This window comes from Elaeis guineensis, chromosome 2 (assembly GCF_000442705.2).
Source record: "Elaeis guineensis isolate ETL-2024a chromosome 2, EG11, whole genome shotgun sequence".
NCBI lineage: Eukaryota > Viridiplantae > Streptophyta > Magnoliopsida > Arecales > Arecaceae > Elaeis > Elaeis guineensis.
The window spans coordinates 128,288,245-128,314,321 of record NC_025994.2 but is presented as its reverse complement, the minus strand read 5'-3'; the positions used below and the strand labels follow the sequence as shown (position 1 = coordinate 128,314,321).

At 39.5% G+C, this 26,077-nt stretch overlaps 3 protein-coding genes across 17 annotated transcripts; 2 read left to right on the top strand and 1 right to left on the bottom strand.

Annotated features, from left to right (window-relative positions):
- Window positions 1-105: 105 nt before the first annotated feature.
- LOC105046310 (phospholipase D alpha 1) lies at window positions 106-4,042 on the top strand. Its single transcript, XM_010924902.4, has 4 exons — window positions 106-321; window positions 815-889; window positions 1,286-3,248; window positions 3,343-4,042. The coding sequence occupies exons 1-4, from the start codon at window positions 214-216 to the stop codon at window positions 3,774-3,776; spliced, it is 2,580 nt and encodes an 859-aa protein (XP_010923204.1). The 5' UTR covers window positions 106-213; the 3' UTR covers window positions 3,777-4,042.
- A 5,868-nt stretch (window positions 4,043-9,910) lies between these two features.
- On the bottom strand, window positions 9,911-12,083 carry LOC105047542 (uncharacterized). Its single transcript, XM_073251066.1, has one exon. The coding sequence runs from the start codon at window positions 10,398-10,400 to the stop codon at window positions 9,984-9,986; it is 417 nt and encodes a 138-aa protein (XP_073107167.1). The 5' UTR covers window positions 10,401-12,083; the 3' UTR covers window positions 9,911-9,983.
- Window positions 12,084-12,652: 569 nt separating this feature from the next.
- Window positions 12,653-23,115, top strand: LOC105045870 (glucan endo-1,3-beta-glucosidase 14). 15 transcript variants are annotated; one of them, XR_003799818.2, is made up of 5 exons: window positions 12,655-13,052; window positions 13,940-14,979; window positions 16,441-16,496; window positions 21,758-21,848; window positions 22,256-22,547. XR_003799818.2 is itself a non-coding variant. In XM_029262588.2 (4 exons), exons 1-3 carry the CDS (start codon window positions 12,944-12,946, stop codon window positions 16,453-16,455), a joined length of 1,164 nt encoding a protein of 387 aa, XP_029118421.1. In that variant the 5' UTR covers window positions 12,655-12,943; the 3' UTR covers window positions 16,456-16,496; window positions 22,870-22,887. The 15 variants fall into 15 exon arrangements, 7 of the variants coding, with proteins under 7 accessions (XP_019709722.1, XP_029118421.1, XP_029118419.1 ...); XR_003799816.2 differs by having other exon boundaries at window positions 21,618-21,848; XR_003799810.2 differs by having other exon boundaries at window positions 16,362-16,496.
- The last annotated feature ends 2,962 nt before the right edge of the window (window positions 23,116-26,077 follow it).

The window sequence follows — 26,077 nt, the reverse complement described above, 5'->3', positions numbered from 1 at the left end:
CTCTATCCTTTTTTCAATACCTTTCTTGTAGAACTAGTTTCCAGCCCTCATAAGGTTATATATCCTAGATCGAAGCTTTTCATACATACCAAAGCTTGATTTACACCATGTTTTATCTTATTTAAGGTTCCTTTTCTAGGTACCTAATATTTTAATTTCCTAGGACAACGTTGCCTCCATTTATCAGCAAAAATAAGCAAGAATATACAAGTAATGGCGCAATATTTGTTGCATGGAACTCTTCAAGTTACAATATTTGAAGCAACATCTTTGTCCAATTCCAATGCAATATCCGTGAGTGCTCCAAAACCCATCCAAAAGGTATGCATATTTTAAAATGTAAAAAATATTGATAATAATAGAAGTGTGTCAAAAATTTATGTTTGCCGTTATTTTTATATTATATTTATTTATAAGACACCTTTGATTCCATGGACTGATAATGAAGGCATTTCTTTAGATTTTTAGTTCCTCTCTCCCTAAATTCCTTCAACTTTTCACATTCTTTAATCTATTTTATTTTCAAATTAAGCAATTCGTTAGTAACAAACCTCGTCAGTTTTTCATCAAAGCTTTTTGGTTTCAATATAAATTTACATTGCTCATGTGCTTGGTCTTCAAAGTATTTTCTTTTTTAAAAAATTTTATATGGGCATCCATTGATAAAAAAGAGTTTATTAAGCTAACATGATTATGAGAAATCATCTATTCAACATCTATATTGCTGCTTACTATTTCGTATATAAATTTTATTTAGTTAGCTTTCTTAATATGGACTACTTATTTATCATTTTCAACTTATCCAATTTTGGAGGCACCAACCACGTCAAAGAGAAGGCTTATGAGAAGATTATCATGGATCAAGAGAGTGTCATTTTGCCGCCCAAAGGTTAGATCATAATTGTTGTGTTATTTCCGTTCCACTGCCCAAGGAAAAAACAAACAAAGTTTGGTTACAAAATATGTATGTATATTTCACCAAAGTGAGAAGCAAAATACAGTATAAAATAGAAGAACATTGAAGCATAAATTTTTTTATCATTTTGTTGGAATTTTTTTATTATTTCTTGGTGGAATAAATAGGTATAAAGTATTTTTTTAAAAAAAATTGAGATTGCATTTGTATTATTTTCACCCTAGAAAGAAATAATGTATTTGGATGGAATAGAAAATAAAAAAAATATATTTTATCACTTATTCTAATTTATTCATTAGATAACCAAACATATTAAAATTACTGTTTTTTCTGCATCTGATCATTTTTTGGATGTTGTGTAAATGGCAGCTTGTGGAGGAGATCGAGGATACGGTGGGTTTCGGAAAAGGATCTGCGAAGCTCTATGCGACCATCGACTTGGAGAGGGCTAGAGTGGGTCGGACCCGAGTGATAATGAACGAGCCTAACAATCCCCGCTGGTATGAGTCCTTCCACATCTATTGTGCGCACTGGACTGCTAATATCATCTTCACCATCAAGGCCGACAATCCAGTCGGGGCATCACTCATCGGAAGGGCCTACCTTCCCGTCAAGGATATCCTCAACAACAACAACAGTGGGGCAGTGGATAGGTGGCTCAACATCTATCGGGAGGACTGTAGCCAAGTGGGTGGAGGTGCCCAGATCCATGTCCGCCTCTGGTATTTGGACGTTTCTAAAGACCCTTACTTGGGTTGGGGCCAGGGGATCGCCAGCCTGCAGTACCTGGGTGTCCCTCACACCTTCTTCCCACAGCGGCAGGATTGTAAGTTGACGCTCTACCAAGACGCCCATGTCCCTGACAATGGCCTTGTTCCTACTCGAATCCCTTTAGTCGATAATCGCTACTATGAGCCCCACCGTTGCTGGGAGGACATCTTCGACACCATAACCAATGCCCAGCACCTCATTTATATCACAGGTTGGTCAGTATACACGGATATCACACTGATAAGAGATCCAAGGAGGCCTAGGCTTGGAGGGGATGCCACCCTCGGGGAGCTACTCAAGCAAAAGTCCCGTGAGGGTGTCCGGGTGCTGATGCTTGTGTGGGATGATAGGACCTCACTAGGCTTGGGCCCGCTAAGGAAGGATGGAGTGATGGCCACCCACGACCAGGATACATCCAGCTACTTTCGTGGCACGGGCGTGCACTGCATCCTCTGCCCTCGGAATCCAGACGAGGGAGGGAGCTACGTGCAGGACCTCGAGACAGCCACAATGTTCACACACCACCAAAAGACTCTGATCGTGGATGTTGAGGTGCCTAGCAAGATGATGGACGGTAGGAGGAATGACGATGGAAGAAGGAAGAAGAGGAGGATCATTAGCTTTATCGGGGGCATTGACCTCTGTGATGGGAGATATGACACACAGTACCATTCTTTGTTCCGAACATTGGGCACAGCACACTACAATGACTTCCATCAGCCCAACTTTCCCGAGGCATCCATCCAGAAGGGTGGGCCCAGGGAGCCCTGGCATGATATCCACTGTCGATTGGAGGGGCCTATCACATGGGATGTGTTGTGCAACTTTGAGCAACGATGGAGGAAGCAAGGTGGGGGTGTAGATCTACTCCTACAGTCGGGGCATGATCTAACTTTCGACAAGGAGCCTCCTCCCATGGAGGATGATAGAGAGGCATGGAGTGTCCAGCTATTCCGATCCATTGATGGAGGTGCAGTAGCTGGATTCCCAGATGCACCAGAGGATGCTGCCATGGCAGGGCTCATCACTGGCAAGGATCATGTCATCGATCGCAGCATCCAGGATGCTTACATCCATGCTATTCGCAGGGCCAAGGACTTTATCTACATTGAGAACCAATACTTCCTTGGTAGCTCTTATGGGTGGAAAGGAAAAGCAGCTAATGATATCACGGTCGAGGACATTGGGGCACTGCATCTCATTCCCAAGGAGCTATCACTTAAAATCGTTAGCAAGATCGAGGTCGGGGAGCAATTCTCTGTCTATGTGATCATCCCTATGTGGCCGGAGGGTGTCCCTGAGAGCGGATCAGTTCAAGCCATCTTGGATTGGCAACGTAGGACAATGGAAATGATGTACACTGATATTGCAGAGGCTCTTCATGCCAAGGGGCTCCAAGCAAACCCGAAGGACTACCTCTCCTTCTTCTGCTTAGGGAATCGAGAGGTAAACAAAGGTGACGAGTATCAAGCCGAAGAGCATCCAGAGCCAAATACAGACTACAACAGAGCACAGCAGGCGAGGCGATTCATGATCTATGTCCATGCCAAGATGATGATTGGTAATCATTATAGTTGATTTTGTATCAATCAGTCATTATCCATATATGTGAACTAAACTCTAATCAACAAATCTTATGAATGTTCTGATTTCAGTTGATGATGAGTATATTATAATCGGATCAGCCAATATCAATCAAAGGTCAATGGATGGAGGAAGGGACTCAGAGATTGCCATGGGAGCATACCAACCATATTATCTTGCAAGCAGGCAACTAGCCAAGGGGCAGATCCACGGTTTCCGATTGGCACTATGGCATGAGCACCTTGGTGTGTTTGATGACACCTTCCTTCAACCCCAAAATGTTGGGTGCATGCAAAAGGTGAACAAGATTGCTGAAAGGAATTGGAGACTCTACACGAGTGACATGCTTGTCAGTGATCTCCCAAGCCATCTACTTAGCTACCCTCTAGAAGTGACTGAGGATGGCGAGATAATGGAGTTGGATGGGATGGAGTTCTTCCCCGACACCAAGGCTCGTGTTCTAGGCACCAAGTCTGACTACCTTCCCCCCATCCTTACCACCTAAAAGGAACAACTTAAGCAAAGAGCAAATACCCTTGTGCCTACTTCGGCACTCTATATCACCTCCTATCGATCTTTCATGAGCGTTATGAGTAGCAATGAGACCCCCTATCTTTGGAGAATGGTGATCACATGGTGGTTTCATTTGCATAAATATGTGTCATTACACTTTCCAAATTTAAGTTGATATGTCATGAATGGTATGAAATATTGAAAAAGTTAAAGATAAATAAGAGGAAGTGGTGAGCAAGAAAAGTGATAAATAGAGGATAGGTTTATCAATTTATGCATGTCCTAAGGCGCTATCTTTATAGAAAGATTCACTGCATGGGCTACTTGGTAGTTTTCTTCCAAGATACAGCAATCCTTCCTTGGACTACTAGTCGATGATATTCAAACTCAACGAGTATTGCAGCAATCATCCAGATTGAAAGAAGTTTTAAAGAGTTTAAAGAAGAGAAGTTTCAAAACTCCGGATTGAAAATCCTTAGAGACACCCATATTTGTAAAGCAAAACTATCATAATTGTTCTTTGATTTAGGTCACTCAAATAAGACATAATTAGCCCTCAATGGAATAAATGGCAAGTAGATTAAGCCAATCAAATCATCACACAAATGTGATAATCTATAGAAGTAAAAAAGATAACTATTACAGCCAAAGGCTTATGACTCGGTCCATAATATATTGTCCGCTCTAGTCCATGGACCTCACAGTTTGTCATCTAGATTTCAATCTAAAAAATATTTCATGCAAAAAGGATAGTCTCTTCCTATATACGTCAGAGTCCTTCTTGACTCACAACTAATATGGAACTAATGGTATCTTTCTTTCCTATTATCACCACAGCCTCTCTAGTTAAGAGAGAGTCTATATACGAATAGGAGAGACTCTCCTTTATTATCACCATAGTCCCTCCTATCAAGAACAAATCTGTGTACGGATGGAAGATGTATCACAGTCATAGGTTCAGGACCTGCATGGGCTACCAATATTACGGTCAAGGGTTTATGGCTCAGCACGTAAAATATATTGTCCACCTTTGGCCCATGGGCCTCATGATTTTATCCCTCTAGATTTCAATCTAAAAGGCACCTCACATGGAAAGGATGATTTGTTCATATATAAACTAATAGTGCCCTCCTTTCTTATTATCACCATAGCCCCTTTATCAACAGAAAGTTTGTGTATGAGCAGAAGATATATCACAGTCATAGATTTGAGATCTGCATTGGGCCACCAATATTGCGGCCAAGGACTCATGGCTCAGTGTATGAGGTATTATCCATTTTGGCCCATCGACCCCACAGTTTTGTCTCTCTAGATTTTAAAAAGCACCTCACACACGAAGGATGATCCTTTCTTATATAAATCAGAGTACCCTTTGACTCATAATCAATATAGAATTAATGGTGCTCTCCTTCTTTATTATCATCATAGCCCCTCCAGTCAAGGGAGAGTCTGTGTACAAATGGAAAGTGGCCTCCTTCCTTATTACCACAACCCCAGCCCCTCCAATCAAGGGAGAGTCTGTGTACAAACGGAAAGTGGCCTCCTTCCTTATTATCATCACAACCTCTCAGTCAGTCAATATACGAAAGGGAGGTAGATCACAATCGCATGTTCGAAACCTATATGGGCCACCAATGTTGCAGCCAAAGGCTTATGGTTCAACAATATGAGGTATTATCCATTTTGGCCTATATGCCTTATGATTTTGTCCCTCTAGATTTGAATTCAAAAGGCACCTCACGTGGGAAGAATAATCCTTTCTTATATAAGCTAGAGTCTTCTTTGACTCATAACTAATATAGGACTAATGGTGCTCTCCTTCCTTATTATCATCACAGCCCTCCAATTTAGGGAGGGTTTGTATACAGACAAGAGGTGTATCACAGTCGAGGGTTTGGGACCTGTATGAGCCACCAATATTGCGACTAAGAACTCATGATTCGGCACATAAGATATTATCCATTTTAATTTATAGACCTCAGAGTTTTATTCCTCCATATTCCAGTGCAAAAGGCAAATCTCAAAAATTTTAAAATTTCTGAACTATCTATAGAAATTTTAACAGAAAGTCATTGCAACGTCCATTAATTCCAGTAAACCAGTAATTGGTTGGGTTTTCGTCTCCAGTGGAAGAGAATGAAAGTACTGGTGTATGGCTATTTAGGAGGCAATGAGTTTGTCGACCATCTCTCATCTGTGCCTCCAAGAGACTTTCAGACGCATAGAGGGGTCATAGTCCCGATCTCGACCATAAGTTGCATCTTTACGACAGTTAAAAAGAAAATTCATATGCATGCAGAGGCATATTATTTCTACTTTTAACAACATAAAGTAGGATCAGTATTAAAAAAGATGCTGCAGTGCAGTAAACAATGAATTATCCCTCTGAATTCTCAACTGAATTTTTCTAAATAAGAATCTAAAATTACAAACTTCACCAGCGCTCTATAGCACAATGTCGTTCTTCTTGTATGATAGGATACATAATTTCAATACATGAGCCCATCTTCAAATATTAATTATTTAATTAAATTTAATTTCGTTTCTTGACAAATGGAATCAAATATAACTTTGAAAATTCTGCTAGTTAATTGTCTGAGTATTGTGCATAACCAATAAACTAGTTTAGATAGCATATGAAGATTACGCTAACATTAATAACCCTATATTATTCTTGAAAAACTTGAAACATCAAGAACTCCCAAATAGGTTAGATTGCTAACACATAGCATAAGGTTCTCTTGTACCACAACGCATAGTAGTTGGACAAGAGAATTACTTCTAAAGTTTCTTAGGTCAGTAGTAGGAACATCTTGCTTAGGTCATGGCAACTTAATAACCCCATGTGTCGCATACTACTTCCTTTGGCACTAGATGTTTTTCAGAAACCAGCAAAACTAATATTGTAACATTAAGCTTGTTATGTTGCAATCTGACCGACTAATTCCACTACCGCTCCTTTCTGCCAGGATCGTGAATAATCAACTAGGCAGGAGAAACATAAAATGTCCACTCAGGAAAAAGAAGCTTTATTAATTTTCTGATGATCAAAAGTGGGTATAAAAAGGTTAGAGACATATTTCTTTTGAGTTTCTAGTTAATCTTTAATGACGTTAGTTTGGTTAGCTTTTAACTTTTCTATGTTGCTTTAGCTTTTGCTCCCGACTTCCATCACCCTACCGACCACTCTAATCTAGGTCCTTGGGAGATGGGGTTAGAGTGCTCTAGCTAAGTTGAGGTTTGGGAACCTCAAAATAGGTATATGGGAGAATCAAGAATGCGGGCCCAACTGAAGTTGGTTTGACTAGGAATCAGAGGGGTTAACCTTGTTGGTCAATAAGGTTGAATCAGCCCTAAATTTCAGGATTTGATGAGTGAACTTGTGGATTTGACGTACAAGATGAATAGATTAGGTTTGCAAAAGATGATATTTAACTGGCTTTGGGATAAGCTTTGACTAAGTTTTGGTCTAGAGTTCAGGGTTTGGATAGGTATTCTAAACGGAAGTTAATCTGCTTATTTGGTGATCCTAGTCAAATTTCAAAGAGTAAGAGGAGTCAACAAAGGATAAATAGGGGTGTCTACAATTATATATATTGTTAACACTAGTTAGCAACGATAACAATATTCTAGCCACATGCTCTTCGATGATAAATAAGAGTGACTCCGCACATCGGTCGCATTCCTGTCGTCCACTAGCTCTTCCATCAGCATTTGCCGCATACCATCTGCCAACCCTACTCCCTTTCCAATCTTCCATCGAGCATGTTATATTTACGTTGTGGTGGACATATCAGATGTGAACCCCCATCTTTTGAACGCTACTATCGGAGAATATAATTGTTGGTGCGAGAATTCACTTGACATTGGAATGCTGGAGTTGACGATGAAGTGGACCTCTTGGGGGTGTGACTTGTAAAAAATTCTGACCAAAGGTTGTTCCGACGAAAATCCTCCAACGCTTAAGTCAAAACTCTCATTCAATAGAAAAAAGAGTATGAGAGGCAAAATAATGGCATACTTTTTTTGGAGGTCATCTTTGAGTCTTCTTTATAGATGGAGAGTTGGAGCTTCAGTTGCCAAGTTGGTTGGTACGATCCCGTGATTCGTACGGGATGCAAAACTGTCGCTCGAAATATTCAGGATGCGATGGTTGGAGTGGCCTTATCAGTTCTGTGACAGCTATTGCCAGATGCCGTATTTTGAATTTAGTTGCAAACTAAGTGTTGTTTAAATGAGGGTTAGTTGGTGGTGACTAGAAGTCGGTTGCTCTATGCCGTCATCAGGATCTATTCATTGATGCATAGCTGGTCGATCGGACTTGATCGGTTGATGAGAAGATATCGTCAGAGATGCACAAGAATTGTTGAGTTGTGTTCAGCCGGTCTCCGTATGCTCAGAGTATGAAGTGCCGATTATGCAGTTATCGAAGAAGAACTAGACGAATGTTATGGTTGACTTTGGGTCGACAAGGGCTCCAGTAATGACCGACCTTGAGTCGGCAAGGGCTTTGATATGTGGGTCTACTGAGCATGAATGTCTTGAGCCTTAAGTCTTTTCACATCATCAGTCCATTCAAAATTCCCCCAGCAACAATGTATACAAATCCTACTCTTTCTTCCCAAAAGCTTCCACATGCAACATACCATCAATGTCCATGACAACTGGGCAATATCAAGAGGACAATATCAGGAGGACAAGAAGTTCCAACCATTTGCCATCTCTATATGATTGTGATTCACAAGTTGCCATCTCTATATGTGAAGAAATTGTCTCTAGATAAATTAATTTTAAATTATTTTATTAAAAAGTTCATGATTTTAGTAAATTTACTTTTATTCTTTAGAAAAAATTTCATGAAAGATTTTGCTCTTCATTTTTTTGTTTTCTGTAGATCTCATTCCAAACAATACACCCTTAATGCAACAATTTACTTGCTATGTCTATGTCTGTTAGTGCTGATATTGAAGAATTTTTCTACATGGGTTCAATTTAGCTGACTTGACTCAAAACCAAAGTTATATAGTTTGAAAATGTAGCTACATATTTAAAGATTCCTGTATAACTTTGCAAGAAAATGTTGGATTTATGAGTGAAACCACACACCCTGCATCCAATCCTACACTCTAAACTTGAAAACCCCAGACCCAAGACCTAAAATCAAAATCTAAAACCAAAGTTCGATATCTGGACCTTAATCCCTAAATCCAAAACCTTAAACCCTAAACACCAAAAGCTCTAAACCTAAAATCCTAAATGCCAAACCCTAAAATCTAAACCTTAAACCCTAAATCCTAAAAACCTAAAATTCTAAACCCTTAAATCCTGAATCCTAAATCTTAAAATCTAAAATCTAAAATTTAAATCCTAAACTTTTAATCCTAAACCTGAAACTAAACCCTAAGCCCTAAACATTTGCCATGGAAAATACCCACTCTAATAAACAAAGGTTTAGCAAATATTCTTCTTTAAAAAAGGTGGTGATCTATTTTTTAGTGCATATTTTCCTCACAAATGTATCACAAAAAATGTAATCACGTATTATTTCTCTTTAACTAAAAGTTCAATAGAAACTTTTTTTTTTACAATATCTTATAATTTACTTGCTATGTCTAAGCCTGTTGGTGCCGATATTGAAGAATTTTTCTACATGTATTAGACTTACCAGGCTAGACTCAGAACCAGAGATACATCGTGTGAAATAGCTACATATTTGAAGATTCTTATATGGCTTTGCAAGAAAATATTAGATTTATGTGTGTTGGTAGAAAATATGCATTTAGAGATCCTATCGTATTTTGCCTCTAAATATGAGACAAAAAATATATAAATCATATAATGTCTGATTGTATATATTTACTTATGAGACTAATTATCAATTATAACTTTTCTTATGGTAGTCAGAAAAATCCATCTACTAACGTGACTAAGAATAATGAAAAACATAATTTTTTTATGGATAGGACTGAAAATGGTCGGATCGGATTGGGACACTTCTATCTGAATTTAGTCTAAAATATTTTTTCAAACTTTGGCTCAAAAATTTTTTAAATTTTAAAATTTGAGGCCAAATTCGAATCTCCCGGCCCCCTGCGCAATTTCCAAGCCCCGTCTCCTCCCCTTTCTCCCTATCTCACCTCTCCTCGATGTCTTTGCGGAATCCATTCTCGATCGGAACACGGCTTCTTGCCACCTGCCCTTACCCCCCTTCCCTGGCAGAATATGTCTGCCCGACGGCCCCCTCCCTCCTTTTCACCAACAATGGAGAGGCCCTCCCACTGCGCCAACCAATGGTGATGCCGATGCTCCTTTCTTTGTTGCGAGCAATCCCATCGGAGATGAAGCGCTTCTGCTGAAGCCTCATCGGCAACTTCTCCTCTCTCGTTCTCCTGGTCTCACCCTCCACCGCATCCCCCTCCTCCCCTCCTCTTTTCTTCGTCACCGTTGTTGAGATGGAGAAGCCCTCGCTCATGCTGCAAACCTCGGAGTTCTCCCCAAACCTCTCATTGTAGCTGCCGTTGATGGAGTTAAGGCTTGGACCCACCTTCAAACACCTCACGATCCCCTCCTCCTCCTCCTCCGCTTCCTCCCTTGGCTTCGGCCTCGGCTTCGCCATCTCCGAGAGCACCTCCTTCACCGTCTCCTCCTGAGGCACCTCAGGCTCCGTCGGTGGAGGACTTCTTCATTGGCGAATAAGGGAGGCTATCTTGCTCACAGAAAAAGCCTCTTTTTTGCTGAAGCAGCAGCCCATCCTCCTCCGCTAGTAAGGCATCTCTGACGAGGAATCGATCAAGGAACGGTGGGGATCTATGGAGCCTTCTCGTGGCCCGTAGTCTGACCTCCTGGTGCTGGAGATTTATAAATCTTCCCTCTGCCTCTTTTTCCAGGTTCCAGAGCAAGTGGTGGGACTAGGACTGGAGGCAAAGCAGAGCATCCTCCCCTTTCTCCCCTCACACGCTCTCATCCTCCTCCCCCTCCACATCTCCACCGTGAGTACCCACCTCATCGTCGGCATTGGCCTCCCTGCCGCAACAAACCTCGCCTCCTCCTCCGTCCCTTTCCTCCTCCTCGAGGCCTCTGATGCCATCGACCGCGAGTTCCAGATCTTCCTCACCGCTTACCTAGAGGTCTTCGTCGTCGCTGATGGGGGGAGTCATCGCTGATGGGGCTTCGCCGTCCAACTGGTGCAGGAGTTCATGTCCCCCCAAGAGATCGAGATGCCTGCATACACCTTCCTCAACTAGTACCGCCGTGCCAACTACACCATCTACTCCAACACCTGCCTCGTGGCTCGCCACCCCTGCCAAAAGCCCTCCATGTACTACCTCTCCTCCTCATGCTACGATGCCGCCCATCGCACCACCATCACCGAATACGAGCATCACAGAGAGGTCCACCCGGCGTGTTGCTGGAAGATGGACAACCCCTCAACCTTCGTCGACCGCATCGTCGTCTACAAAAAGCTCAGCCTCTCTCTATGGGACCGCATCCTCAGCTTCCTCGCCCTTCTCCGACGGAGACAAGGTGGAGGTGAGGATCCATTCATCGGCATCGAGTCCGGGCTGGAATTTGGGCTTGGGCCCGGGCCAGAATTCGGGCCGAAATTCGGGCTCGAGCCCGGGCCGGATCCAGGCCAGATCAAAAGTAAGGCCGAGTCTGATCCGAAAAATAAATGATTGGATCAGTCCGAATTCAATTCCAATCCTACTCATGAAAAATCTTTATTTTGAGAGAAAATAACTTTCATGCGAAGGAACCCCGTCACAGCTCACACGATTCAAACGAGCCCGAGTCCGACCTGAAACGTAAACGAGTCCTTTATTTAGATCCAAATTCGATTCGAAATTGGCCTGATCCAATAAATCTTGGGCTAGTCCAATTCAGCTCCAATCCTACTCAAGAAAAATTTTTATTTCGAGGAGAAATAACTTTCAGGAAATAACTTCCACACGATTCAAGTGGCCTCTTTCGATTTGATTAGGCGCCTTTTCCAAGCATATAAAGTATATAATTATTTTTTTAAAAAATAAAGTATAGATCAAAGCAGACGTTGGTGGTCCTCGCGGAGTTGTGGAACCGCACTCAGCTCCCAGCCGACATCATCTGTCTCATTCATTTTACCAATGCCAGTTGGGCCATCCGTTGACCCCTTCTTTTTCTTCATTTTTTTATTTTTATTTTTATTTTTATTTTATTTTATTTTTTTTTTTGCATGTGCGTGTGTATGCATGCACATACGTGTGAGAGAGATGTGGGGAGATAGAATGTACTTTCATATCGACGATTGATCTATATAAAGTCGGCGTAGTAACATTAGAGTTGATAAAATATGATCCGATCATAAACAGGTCGGATATGAGTTTTAGATATATGATCCGTTTAACTTGTTTAATATTTAAGTTAGATTAAATCAGATAATTTATTTAATTTATTTTTGATCTATTTAATTTAATTTATTTAATCTATTTAATTTATTTAATATCTGTTTAATCTGTTTAAAATATTTTTAACATGTTTCTGATCCATTTAATTTGATCCGTTTAATTTGTTTAACTTGTTTAATCTAATTTAATAAATAAGTTAAATAAATTAAAATAAATTATTTATTTAATAAATAGATTGGATTTAGATTTAAATTTTTAATCTATTTAATAAATAGATCAAATTTAGATTGACTATTTTTTGATTCGATTTATTTATGATCCGATTCGTTTACGATTGGTCTGATTTATTTATCATCTTAAGTAAGATTTTATTATTTTTTTTTATTATTATTTTTTTTTTTTTTGAGATGACGGTGATAGGTGTTTTTTATTTTTATTTTTTGAGACGGTGGCTCCTATCTTGCTTCTTTCGCTGCATCGGTGGCTTTGTGCGGAGCCACGCAAGGTTGTCAAAAGAGCACTTGGCCACTTACCAATGCACCGACTTGAAGCCGGTGTAGATTAATGAACGAATGTTTTATGAAGGAGGGAAAGACAAAAGGGGAAGGAAGGCAATCGCGAAGAAGACGAAGAGGCGGCGATCATCGTAGTAGGGGCTGGGTTTAGCTCTCGGTTGTCCAGCTCTAACTTCCGCTCCCTCTCCCATCTCCACTCTCCCTCCCTCGGCCGTGTCTGGAGGATTCCTTACTTCTGGCTTCTCCCAGGATTCATCCACATGGACGGCGTCGGAGGAGCGGCGGTGTTTTTCTTTTGCGGACCAGGAGGAGCCCATGTGATGCGGGCCTGCCGATGCTTGTTCATTCTTCTCCTCTTTCTTCACGGCGGTATGTATTTTTGCTATGGATCTCCCTTCTCCCCTCTCTCTGTCTTTGATTTTCTTCCTTTTTTTTGAGGATCAATCTGATTCTATTTCTCATTGCTATTCTCTTTATATTTGATTCAGTGACACAGGAACAGTATTCATTATGAAATCCTCCTCTTTTCCTTTCACACTCTCTTTCTGTCTATTCGTCGTTAGCGTAATAGGCATGATAGGCATGATCTAGCTCAGTTGGATCAAAATCGCCCCCTTCTTATTGATTCCCATCGTCTTGTCCTTAGAGGGTATTCTCTGTCCTGCTCTGCCTAGAGCTTGATTTCTCGGGCACAGATGCACGAGTTATTCATGGGCTTTCCTTGGATTTGCGTCGAGACCATAACAGGTGCAACTCGATTGTCGGGTGTCTGTCTCTTCTTCTCCTCTTCTGGTCCACCGCTTCTGAAAATCATCTCTTGGCTCATCCCGACTATGGTAATTCTTTTCAGCAATTTATTTTTACCTTCCAGAAGTTTGGAAATTCATATGGTAATTTTGTTGTCCTAGTCGAAACTAAAACTAGTGGAGCAAGTTGTGTTCAAAACTTAGTATCCCTAGTTAATTCTTGACCATACTATATCTCTGTTATCGCCTACCTTCTCCTTTATCCACTTCAAGCATAAAACATCGGCCAGACCATACTTCGAGTTGCATTCTTTTCTTTTATCTTCTTTTTTTTAAAAATAAATCTTTAGTTTTTTTGTTGAAAGGTGAACATACTCAGCTGGTATTGTATCACTGTTTGGGTAATCACTACTCATGTGGAAATAGTTTTAAGTTCAGACATTGGAGATGATTGTCAAATTTTTAAGTCAATACGCCCCAGCTAGTGAAATTGCTTGTGCTATTGTGCAGGCCTTGTGACAGTTGAGGCGTTTACTGGAACCTATGGAATAAACTATGGCAGAATTGCTGATAACATTCCTCCACCTGCAACTGTTGTGGCATATTTGAAAGAAGCAAAGATAAAGAATGCTAGAATCTATGATGCAGATCACAGTGTTCTGGAGGCATTTAAAGGATCCGGGCTTGAACTGGTGGTGGGAATTCCCAATGAATATCTTAAAAATATGAGTACGAATGAAGACCAAGCTGTCAACTGGATTAAGGAAAACGTGCAGGCATATTTGCCTGATACACATATCAGAGGGATCGCTGTAGGGAATGAAGTGCTGGGAGGATCAGATCAGGAGCTGGCAGAAGCTCTTTATGGTGCTATTAGAAACGTATATAATGCTCTGAGTAAGCTTCAACTGACAGATGTCATCGAAGTCTTGACTCCACACTCTCAGGCTGTGTTTGATAATTCCTATCCTCCATCATCATGTACTTTCAAGGAGAACGTTCTCCAATACATGAAACCAATCTTGGATTTATTCTCAAAGGCTGGATCTCCCTTCTTTATCAACACATATCCATTTTTGTCTTACCAAAGTGACCCCAAGAATATAGATATTAATTATGCTCTTTTCCTGCCAAATCGTGGAGTGTATGATGCAAAGGCTGGTTTGCACTATGACAATATGTTTGATGCTCAGATAGATGCAGCATACGCTGCTTTGGAAGCAGCTGGGTATGAGGAGATGGAAATCCGAGTTTCTGAGACAGGTTGGGCTTCGAAAGGGGATGAAGATGAAACAGGAGCTACCGCTCAGAATGCAAGAACTTATAATTATAATTTGCTCAAGAGGCTAGCCAAGAAGAGAGGGACTCCACGCAGACCAAAGATGGTGGTAAAAGCATATGTTTTTGCATTGTTTAATGAGGATTTGAAGCCTGGGCCTGGTTCTGAGAGGCATTATGGACTTCTCAAGGCTGATGGGAGCATAGCATATGATATTGGATTTTCTGGTTTGACACCTTCACATGCATCCTCATCTCTCTTATCTCTCGAGGTATGTAATTAATGCCATACCCTCTCTTTTCATTCAACATATGCTTATATCAGGAGCCCTGACTTTTAAATCTCATGATATGATTATTAAAGTAATTCTTGTCAAAAGAAACAAAAGTTTCTTAAAATCAACCTGTAGTATTGCTATGCCAAACTAGCAATGGATCTTATCTCTTCAAGGAATATGTCACTATAAGCTTTACAATGGGCCTATGGAGCGGCTGCATGCATACTTGCTCACTGACATATTTGGTCTAAAGGAAATTTTTGTGGTGGCTTATAGTAGTACGTGTTCCTGACATTTTCCTTATATATCCTGGAAGAAAGATCCTCCAGCTACAATAACTGTAACATAGCATAGTAAACACCCAAATAGATATCAGGTACTGCATGTGCTATTGTCATTGTACTGGCAATTTGGTTTTTTTTTTCTCAGTAACTTTGTCTTGATTATTGTATTGCTAAACTCATGTTGTCTTTTTTGGAAGTTTCTATATGTGGTTTGGAAGGTTTTTCTATATTGAGAAGAAGCAAACCTACTAAATGGTATGGTCGTAAATATCTATTTGTTTGCACCTTGTATAGGCATCTGTATCTAGCACTTGTATACTTTGGATATTATTGCAGTAACTGATTGTTCTTAAACGTCATGCATGGGAAAGCCTTATTAATTAGCTCTTTGGCTGTTGTTATTCTGGTTAAGATTACTTTTATGGGCTGTTTGGATGCACTTAATTTGCCCGTGGAATATGCCTTCTATAGATAATGGTGCGAAGAGCTTAGGTGGTGGATTTTTTTAAAAATTTATTTTCTGTATTAGGGAAAGCTTGGCAGGTGCTGCCATTCCATTATCCATTTTTTTATCAAAATTGGTCATCCTAAATTTTAGAGATAAGGTGCACACCAGAAGTTCCCCTGATTTCTCAGCCTGTTCTTTTGCATCTACTCTCTCTTTCCCAACTCCTGCTTTTGGTATAGCAATCTCGAGCAGGTAAAACTATCAAGCATTAGACAGGCTCTTATAGATTAAATGGTAGAGCAACTTGACCTAGTAGCTGTTAACCCATTGAGCTGCTTTGCTGGTAGAGTGTCAGTTATTAGTTTCTCTAGGGCAATATATGAAGAGCACTAGTAGAAAGTAGACAACAGCAGGGTGCAGAGTATTACTGGACATACTAGGCAAAAGGATTTTAGAAAAGTTTTGCAATCTCAGCAACCCCTTTTGGAGAATTGTACAATGGATTGATGTCACAGTACTAATGAACAAGTTCAGAAAGGGAAAGGCATCCAAGAAATTCCTGTTAATATTGCCCATATTGAAGTTGATGATCTCTTTATCTTCTGTTAGTGTGTTCAATTCTTTATCCATGTGGTTCTGGACAGGTACCTGGATGCTTGTAAAATAGGAAAACAAGAGGCTACTTCTAATTACCTGAGCATCTATTTGTTATCTTTAATGAAGCAGGAATGTCCGTAGCAGGATTTTGCAGCACTGGAGGGAACAGAGCGAGACAGAAGGTAATCTGCAATCTTTTTACATGGAGGAACTCAAACATAACTGCTCATTAGCATGCCAAGTTGGGATGCTGGCGTCCAGGATGGGCCCATGAAGTGTTATGATGTGCCCATATGTGTTGTTATTCCAATTTTAATAACCATTCCCACGGTTGAAGTTGATTTCTCATGGTTTCTACCACCTTCAGTAAAATCATTATCTTCCACATCGTTGTGTGGGTCCCTTGCATTATGAATCTGGTGACTAGCATTCATTATTTATGCCTGGTTAGCATTAGTCACACATACAACCCTTAGGCAATCTCTTTATGCTATCAGTTGGCAGCCATAGTCCAATTTCCAAGTCCAACCCTTAGACATCCATTGCCAGTGCATCAGATCATACTGTAATTGAACTCTGACCTACAATTATAGTCCATTTGGGCAATGAATCCACACTGTGCAGCAATACACTAGACTGTTGTTCTATGCTTATTTATTGTTCCCTCTACCTTGCTTCCCTGTCCTTTGCTTCCAGCGAGCTGCTCTAATCTCAGATGACCCATCATCCATGATTGCTGCGACATCAGGATGGAGTACATGAATACCATACTGTGAACTTATGTTCCAATATGCATGTTTATAAGCCATTACAAAATTGTTTACAATATTCAGGTATAGATAATGTTGCTTGATGATAATTGACCGGGCAAGCCTACTAAAATGTGTATTAGATTGTCTTTTTTATTTTTACTCCTCTCTCTCTCTCTCTCTCTCTCTATGTGCGTGTGTGTGTGTGTGGAAATGTCTAAAAAAGGCATTGCATTCAAGTTAGCTAGTATGTACAAGGAATTGTCTTGGACTGGCAATCAGTAAGTTGTTCATTGTATTAGCCACCAAGAATACCTGTTTTAATTAGTGGCATCAATCTCTATACTAGTCAGATACATTGTTCCATACCAACACACAGCACACTAAAATGGATTTGTGTTGCATTTTTTTTTTGCTTTTTTTTTTCTTTTATTGTTCCATGTATTTTTTTGATGTTGTTTTCTGGTTTAACGTTGTTTTAAGATTTTAGGCCCTAGAGCATATAAAAAACCCAAAATAGTGCAATTGCTGCCAAAAATTTGTAGGTAGCATATGGACATGTTCAGTGTAATACACTACTGCTTTTAAAATATATATATTTTTATTGTTATATTTAATTATTTTTAATCCAAAAATATAACATGCTTCAAAAAACTATGGCAACATGTGGATCCATCTAGATCTATGACATATTATGCAACCATGTCAAAAGAAGAACCTTTGGCATGATTTTCCCTTATTTCTTCCAACTCTGGCCTTTCTGGCAAAAATGGAAACAGGGGGGATCAGACAATAGGATACCAAAAAAAAATAATTCGAGTTCATACATACACTTTACTCTTTGTCCGAATTTTGAGAAATAAAAAAAAAGGAGTGTCTGCAGCACTTTTCACTCAGTATCAACCCATACTAGTGAACTGGCAAGTGCCTGTCTATAATGCTTAGTTCAGGTGATACTGAGCAGTACAGGCTCTCCAATTTGCTCTGGAACCTGGTAAAAAGCCTGTTTTATGTACCAATTCCTTGCCGGATCAGTAAAGTACATCTCATACCACTTGATTCAGTTTGGTACTTGAAATGTTGTTGCTAGGCAATTAATTTCACTTGAGTTGATAATTCTAAGTGATTTAGTTCCAAGTCATAATATTATCATGTTACATATATGGGTAGTCAGTCTTCTTCACTTTTGATGGACTAAAGCATTTGACAGCCATTTATGTTCTCCAACTGATGAAGTTCGCTACAAGAAGCAATCTGTAAACATCATAGGAAAGATTTGGCTACCATTTTTAAAGACTTTCTAGCAAATATTGGTTTGAAAAAATTGGAGAATCATTTGACCTTTATCATTTGTAAATGAGGTATCATTTCTTCTTGATGTATGGTAGCAAGAGCAGTTGGAACTTGGAAATGTCAACCAAGGATTTGGATACCGCATGCTGCTCCATGTCAATTATGGTTGCAATGATGTGTCCACCATTTATTGTGCCTGCTGATATGTGGCACAAATTAGGGTGTAATTCATTGCATGGACATGACTTTGATATGCCTTATTATACTATCCTAAGGTTCTTTTCTTTTTGACTTAGACCATACTTAACTACTTTGTAGGTGGACTTAGAGCTGTTTACTGAAGAAATGATGAAGTAATCCACAAGATCCTAGCACCATCCATCACATGTGTGTATGTCTGTTTGTATGTTGAATGCTATCTAACATCTGGAATGCCGAACCTAGTTACCTAATGCAATCTTGCATACAACTCATCCATGTCATTTACAACAGAATATAGTTGAGATACTTTGATTGATAACAGAATCAGTAAAGTTGAACAGACCATGCATAATCAAGATACCTAATATACCAAGTCATTGGACAAGCGAGTCTGAGATATAAACTACCAATTTACAAGTCTTGTTCATATAAAGTTTCAAGTGTCACCAATAAATAATAAAATAAATAAATAGCCAGTACATCATTTGGTATGTGTTGAAACTTAAAAATGGGCATGCCGCATGTGGCTACTCTTGTCTTCCTTCTTGATTTCTGTATATGTTTAATCTGACTACTGTTTCCATCTCAATTTTTTGTATTTTTTAATCGCATTAGGAAAAAAAAAAGGCATTAGAATATTCGCATGAGTGTTGACAGACATAAACTGGTAGATTACATATATAACTTAGAAGATCTAAGAAACACATTACTGTCACAAGCAAAGTTTCTATTAATAAAGATACAAGAATTAATAGCAATAACTTATAATAGCTCGATCTTTGATCGTAAGATTGGTCTTTTAAAACTGAAAACTAAACTTCACACTTTTGAAAAGGCCGACTAGAGCTCAAATGTCTTGCCTCCATCTCCCAACAACCACCCCCAACACAACAACACCCCCCGCCCCCCCCCCCCCCCCCCCCCGCAAAACCCAAACAAAGAAAAAAGGATCAAAAAAGAAAAAACAAAGAAGTCTATGCACAGCATCCATATGGGTTTATAATATCAAAGTGGAATGTGATGCATGATGATATCAAACCTGTTTGTCAGCTGACATGGACCTGCACGTGTTGATTTACATGGTGCAATAATACATAAAGGTATCAGTATGTACCAGCATCTTAGACCATGTTTCCAATCGGTGCTGGTATGGTAGCAAGGTTCCACAACCAGTTGCCATCGAAGTGGTAGATCCCAGCCACTGATAAAGTAATTTAGGCCAATGATAAAGTAATTTACTTCCTATCAAGCTGCCTAGGGAGTCATGTGCTTCTTTCTAACATCCTAATTGAGATAATTCACTCATGGAATGACTGTCCCAGATCCTCATTCTATCTGGGTTGTGATAGCACTGCTGCTAGGATGCTACCTTGTCTTTACTGGAATTCCTGCTTTAAGGGTGTATATAATGAATGTTTCTTATATATCTGTGCTAACAAGATGGGCATAAAATGAATTATCAATTGCTGGAAATTAATCAGGAGAGTGGAGTACTATGAACATTACGTAGTGATTACATACAAATGTAACTAAACTTAGTTGGTAAGTCGGAATTTAACTTCAGGCAAGTAAGTAGTCCGGTAGAAAATTCATAAAACATCTGCATATCTGGTTCTTGAGGAGGTCAATCTTTCATGTTGGAAGCTACTTCTAAGTTACCCTCCCTTGTCCATGAAGGATAAGAAATTGAGGAGGAGAAGAGGGATGCTATAGCGATAGACACAGGAACATAAATAGACCAAAAGATGACTTCCGTATAGCATAGAGGAAACCTGCTTATGTAGAGTGATAGCCTGGTTTTTATTGAATTTCCTTTCCAATGCTTGTCTTGTATGGAGGTATACCAGAGATATTAGTCGAAGTAGGTGATAGGAGTAGTGTAGGAAGTGTAGGAGGTTCATATGTTTCTATGACCCCCAAGATGGAGTGAGATGGATTCATAGAGCAAGAGCTCTTAAAGGCTACCTGGGCTAGCTTTTTATTCTTCGATCAGGGTGCGGTCGGGCTTCTTCCCTTATTCTACTCAGGCTAGCTTATTCATTCTTTGATTAGGGGCATGCACAGGCTTCTTCCCTTATGTGTTATGAGATAGGTAGAGTCTCCTTTGATCCATCCATTGATCAACTATGGGGGGCTGTATGCCTCTTGAATCGATAGTAAAGCAGGTTTGATCTTGCTTTCTCAGTCTTTCTCTAATCCTAGGCGTGTTCTAGATCCTGCTTCATTTGGCTAAAAAGAGGTGTCTGTGGCTGTCATATCTGCCCTTCCTCTTTTACATTCATCCATATAGGTCAGAATGGATCTAGGAAACCTGTCTCGGGAGCAGCCCAGGCTAATCACTGTAAGAGTATAACCTCTGAAATATAGCATCTTTTTTCCCTGGTAGTAGTAGGAGGAAGAGGAGTGGAAGGCTTAGTATCTGGCTTGATCCAATAGAGTCGGAACACAGAGTAAGTAGATGCAGATTTCACATGTTGCTGCACACGGGGGGAAATAGGCATGTTCAAAAGAACATGTAGAGGAGGTGGAATTTGGGTTTGAATTGTGGGTGTTTTAGATTGCAGTTATTTATTCGGTTCCAGTGGTTGGAGCTTTAGGATTCTTTTCAACTTGTCAAAAAGAAATCATCATTTATGATATAAAATTTAAAGTGTAAGAACTTTATTTATTTATACCTTTTTCTGTCTTGAATGTTGTCCCTATATATGTCCTAATCATGTAAGAGTTGAAGAAGTGTGATAGCCTTCTTGGCAGAAACCACCTTAACAAAGTTGGTGAAGAAAATATTGATATTGTGGAGGAAATAAAATATATGTTATTTCTCATGATTTTTTGCTCCAACGGTTGACTAGGGTTTGTTATAAGAAAGACTCAAAATAATTGATATAGATACTTTGAGCAATCATAGATGCTATGATGTTCAATCACTTTTGTGTTGTTGCTTACTTTGAGCACATTTTAGATTCCTGTTTTTTTTTTATTATTATTTTTTTAAATTCTTCCTGCTGAACCATCTGTTACCCCTGTGGATTATTATTATTATTTTTTTTAAACTCCAAGGATAATGCATGCGGGCTATCCATGATCAATATTGGTTAGCGCCTTACCCCATGGTTTTGGTGACTTGTACGATAGCCATGCTTTTGGTTTTGATGAAGTAGCTGAATCAATGTTGCCTTTTTATGGCAAACCATCATCAGAAAGCTGTTTCCTCGGGTACATGGCAGTATGTTTCTGCTGGGTATATTCTCTCATTACAGTGTTCATTACCGATTCAGAAATTCTCACTAGGTATGGATTGCATTAAACTTTTCATGGATTGCTTAATCATTTTATTTACTGAAGCAGTGCAGTCCAATGCATGCCTGTATAAACAGGGTTAATGATGCTGAAGTAGAAATAGTCCCAATGTGTAAATGCTTGAATTATCATAAAGTTGGATTTCAAAGTCAGACTTCAAAATTAGTCCTATGATATATTTAAAGGCAAGATCTGGGTTTCAGGCTTTTCCAGTTAGAAAGTTTTCAATAACATGAGCATGTATGCCTTTCTCTTGTATTTGCTAGTTTGGAAGATCTAAACACCACAGATATCCCTCTTTCTGATCATTTTTTTGTTACATTTACCAGTCTTGCTTGCAAAACAGCATCATAGTCCAAAAATCCTCTAGCTTACCTGACTGTTTTGCTTGTTCCAAGGAGGAGAAAACCCATGTTGCAGCAGGATGGTGTTGAGCTTAGCTAGAATATTGCAGTCTTGGTGATTCATAGCAAGGGGTGAAGCTTGGAAGTGTTTGGACTGAATCACTATCTTATTAGGGATGGCATGGCACGACCCTGCATACTTGGTTATAGTTTGTCATAAGGTTCCCAAGTAAATAAAATGTTGTAAAGATAAATGTGATAGAGACATTCATTGTGGATATCCTAATAATGTTATGGAACATAGTGTGACATGTTATGCCAAGGTAATAATAGGAGGCTTTCCAGATATAGAGGTGTCGGAGCGATTTCTCGTTGGTAATCTTACTGTGGGTTTAATTTCATCTTATAGACATGATTTGGTGATTTTAAATATTCAAATAGCAATAGAATAGGCTCAGATGGGCAGTAAATTTATTAGTTGTCGTGAAAGCTGTGTTTTGTTCGTATTGGCTCAGTTATCCCACCAATCAGGTATTATCCCAAAAAAAGAATGATGATTTATACTTGCTGATTTTCTGGGAATTAATAAATGAACAATTTTAAATTTAATGTCTGGAAAAGGTGATGCAGCTCAAGAATGCTAATCAAATATTAGATAATTGCCACAGGTTCTAGTGCTCAGATGCTTTGTCCAAAAGTTTCGCACGATCGTGGGCCGAAGATTTGAAAGGGGCACGACTCTCTTTGCTAGGTGCTGCATAGCTTATTTTTGTTGTAAATTTAAAGGATGGCTCTCCCAATGGATGTGAGCGAAATATTTCTATGGGCAGCCCACCACTGAGATTGTTCATAGAAATGAGCACCTGTTCACAGGCGGTGAAAGCTATTTATAAACTAAAATAATCGTTAGGAAAGTTTGATAGGATTAGCCCATCCTGGTGCAGTGACTGAATTTATGGCTCTCACCATTTCTATTCTTGTTCAAGCTTTTGGAAGACAGGTTTAATGCAATGAGAATTTTCGTTTGGATAACACTGCAGCATTGGGAGAGCTTCTTGATGTTCTGTTCGGGTACTGGGGCGTGTAATCTTTGCCAGGTGCTAGTTTCGGATGTTGAGCACTTTTAACTCTGCTGTATATTTATCTTACAATTTTGGGGCCCTATGCTACAATTTTTAGAGGCATCATAAGTCAATTTTTGTCTTGAGCTGTGTTGGGATATACCGATCAGTTCTTTTCACGCTGACTCACTGTCAGATCCGTCTAATCGGCGTTCGACTCTACCGACCGCACTGAACGATGACTGCCGACACTGTCTGTTCGAATATATATCGGTCGGGCAGATCCTTTTCGTCTCCGACTGACCGAACGATAGTGTCTTCTTCGACTCTTGCAACACGCCAGACCAACCATCGGAGGGTCTCTGAATCTTTATCCGACACCCAACAATCAAATATCGATGTATGGTCGGTCGGCTTTCTCAAACGTCGTACGGTTACTGAGGACCGCCGTCCTGACAAAGGCATGCGGCATAGCCGCCCTGGGACATTGTCCTGTCAAGGACATAGATTAATTCCAGCGATGTGACAAACTTACGGCGACTTGATAGTCCGCGGCGATTTTGACAGTCTCCGGCGATTTGACAACTCCTTCCATTGTCTGCGCCATCAATGATGGTGCTATGCCGCGTTCTACTATAAAATGGAGAAGACAACAATGCTGGAGGAGGTTCTTTCGAAATTCTTGGACTTACTCTCTCTCTATCGCTGAGCTCCTTGATTCTTTTCTATTGTTGTCTAGTCTCCTCTCTGACTTGATCGTCGGAGGGTTCACCTTCGGTCAATGCAGATTTTTTTTGTAGGTGCTCGTTTCCGACGATCAGACGATGAAAAAATTGATCGCAACAAGCTATTAGATGTGTGAACCTTGCAGAAGCTGTTGATCGGACTATGCGGTACCAAAGACCTTTTCCTCATCCAGTGATAAGAAATAGAGTGCTGCGTCATCTGGAATCATCTTTAGACGAGCCACCACGGGAAAGAGCAAAGGGGAGGAGAGTTAGAAGATGAGGAGGAAGAATGTACTGTGGACAACCTCGGGTTGCGTGTGCCTGTTTTATTTTTTTACTGTCTATTGGCGCAAATCACGCACACACCAAAAAAAAAACGGGTAGCTAACTTATTAGATTGCCATTAGAAAGTGGACGCGTGACTACAGCTGTATATTCCTTAGTGCTCTAGAACAATAAATCGAAGATGTTATAAATGATTGACAGCCTGACCTGATTTAGTGCTTTGGCGCCTTTCTGGTCCTTTTCGTCAGTAAGCATGTCTGCATTATGTTAGCCTTGTTAGGGAAATGTTTCAATAAGGTTAAATGTTTGCTTGCGGCTACTTGGCTTGGTGTTTGGTTGCGCGTCTGTAAGAGGAGATGCAGGAAATTCACGAAGGCACTTCCCAAATGTTTGAGCCTCCTTTCTCTCACAACAGGAGCAAACTCTGGATGACCTCAGGTTGCTTCGGGACAACCAAACGCTTGAAATAACTTCGCAATACTTGAAATTATTTTGGATTGGACACCGACTTATGTGCAACTAGCCACGCCTATATGTATCGCTCTATCTTCTATATCATAATAATATAGCAAGTATATATTAATCTAAAGTAGCAAGATATATTCATTTCACCAACAAAAAATCTAACCATGTGCACGTGCTCTTTTTAATGTTTATCTTTGGGGTATGTTTCGTTTTCAAGAAATCCATGTAGGGTATTTCATCAAAAAAAAAAAGCATGCAGGGTAAGACTTAGCTTTATCCTCACTTACGTGGTTCAAATCCGTGACCTTAAGTCATCATAAAGCAATATTACCATCATATCAAGGTTGACCCTCTCAGAAATCCATGATAAAGGAAAAGAAAGAATAATATTTTTCCATGTGAGATGAATGCTTTCCAAAGAGGTTGAAAATTGTCCATATCTTATTTAAACAAACTTAAAACAAGGTAATATTTGGCATCACCTTCAATTTTCAATTTTTTATAAATAAAAGTTTTTCTAAAAAATTGAAAATTCAATATTTTGATAGTTTATTTGGGTTGTCTTGGGATGGTGGTGATATAATGGTGGCAAAAAAAATGGTAGTGATAACAATGGTAGCTTATGATAGACAATGACGATTAATGGCAAGTGGTAGCATAGGATAGCAATTAGCAATAGTAATGACTAGTAGTGGCCTGATAAATAATAGTACGTGATAGTGATAGAGACAACGATTATGGCCACATTCAATTTTAGGTATCAAAAACTTTGAAAACCATGTATTTTTAGTTTCCACACTTTCTAGAAAATGACAAAAGCTTGAAAATAAAAATTGGGTTACCAAATACCATTTATACACCAATTTTTGTGTTTTTGAAATGCTAAAACTTGAAAATTAGAAGTGATGCTAAACATAGCATATATTCGTTTAAAATTTAATACTGTGATTTATATCACTTTCAATTTCATAGCCTTTAGAAAATAAATTTGAAATTTTCAAAATTTTTAAAAATATAAACATATCTATTTTTAGCAACATAAAAATAAAATTCTATTATGATGGCAGTGGGGGTCACTCCAGTGGTAACAAGGGGATGGCATGGGGGTGAGAACAATGATGGCAAAAGTAGTAACTTTACATTAGAGGTAATGATGATGGCAATTATTTATATAACCAACTTACAATATCAATAGAGTTGTTATCATACTGGAAGATGATTATACTTAGATTTATATATGCATCTTGTACATACTATTTGTTGGGGAATACCCGCTGCCCGACCGACTGTCGGAGGGCCCGACCGACCAGAGGGCCCGACCGACTGCCGTAGGGCCC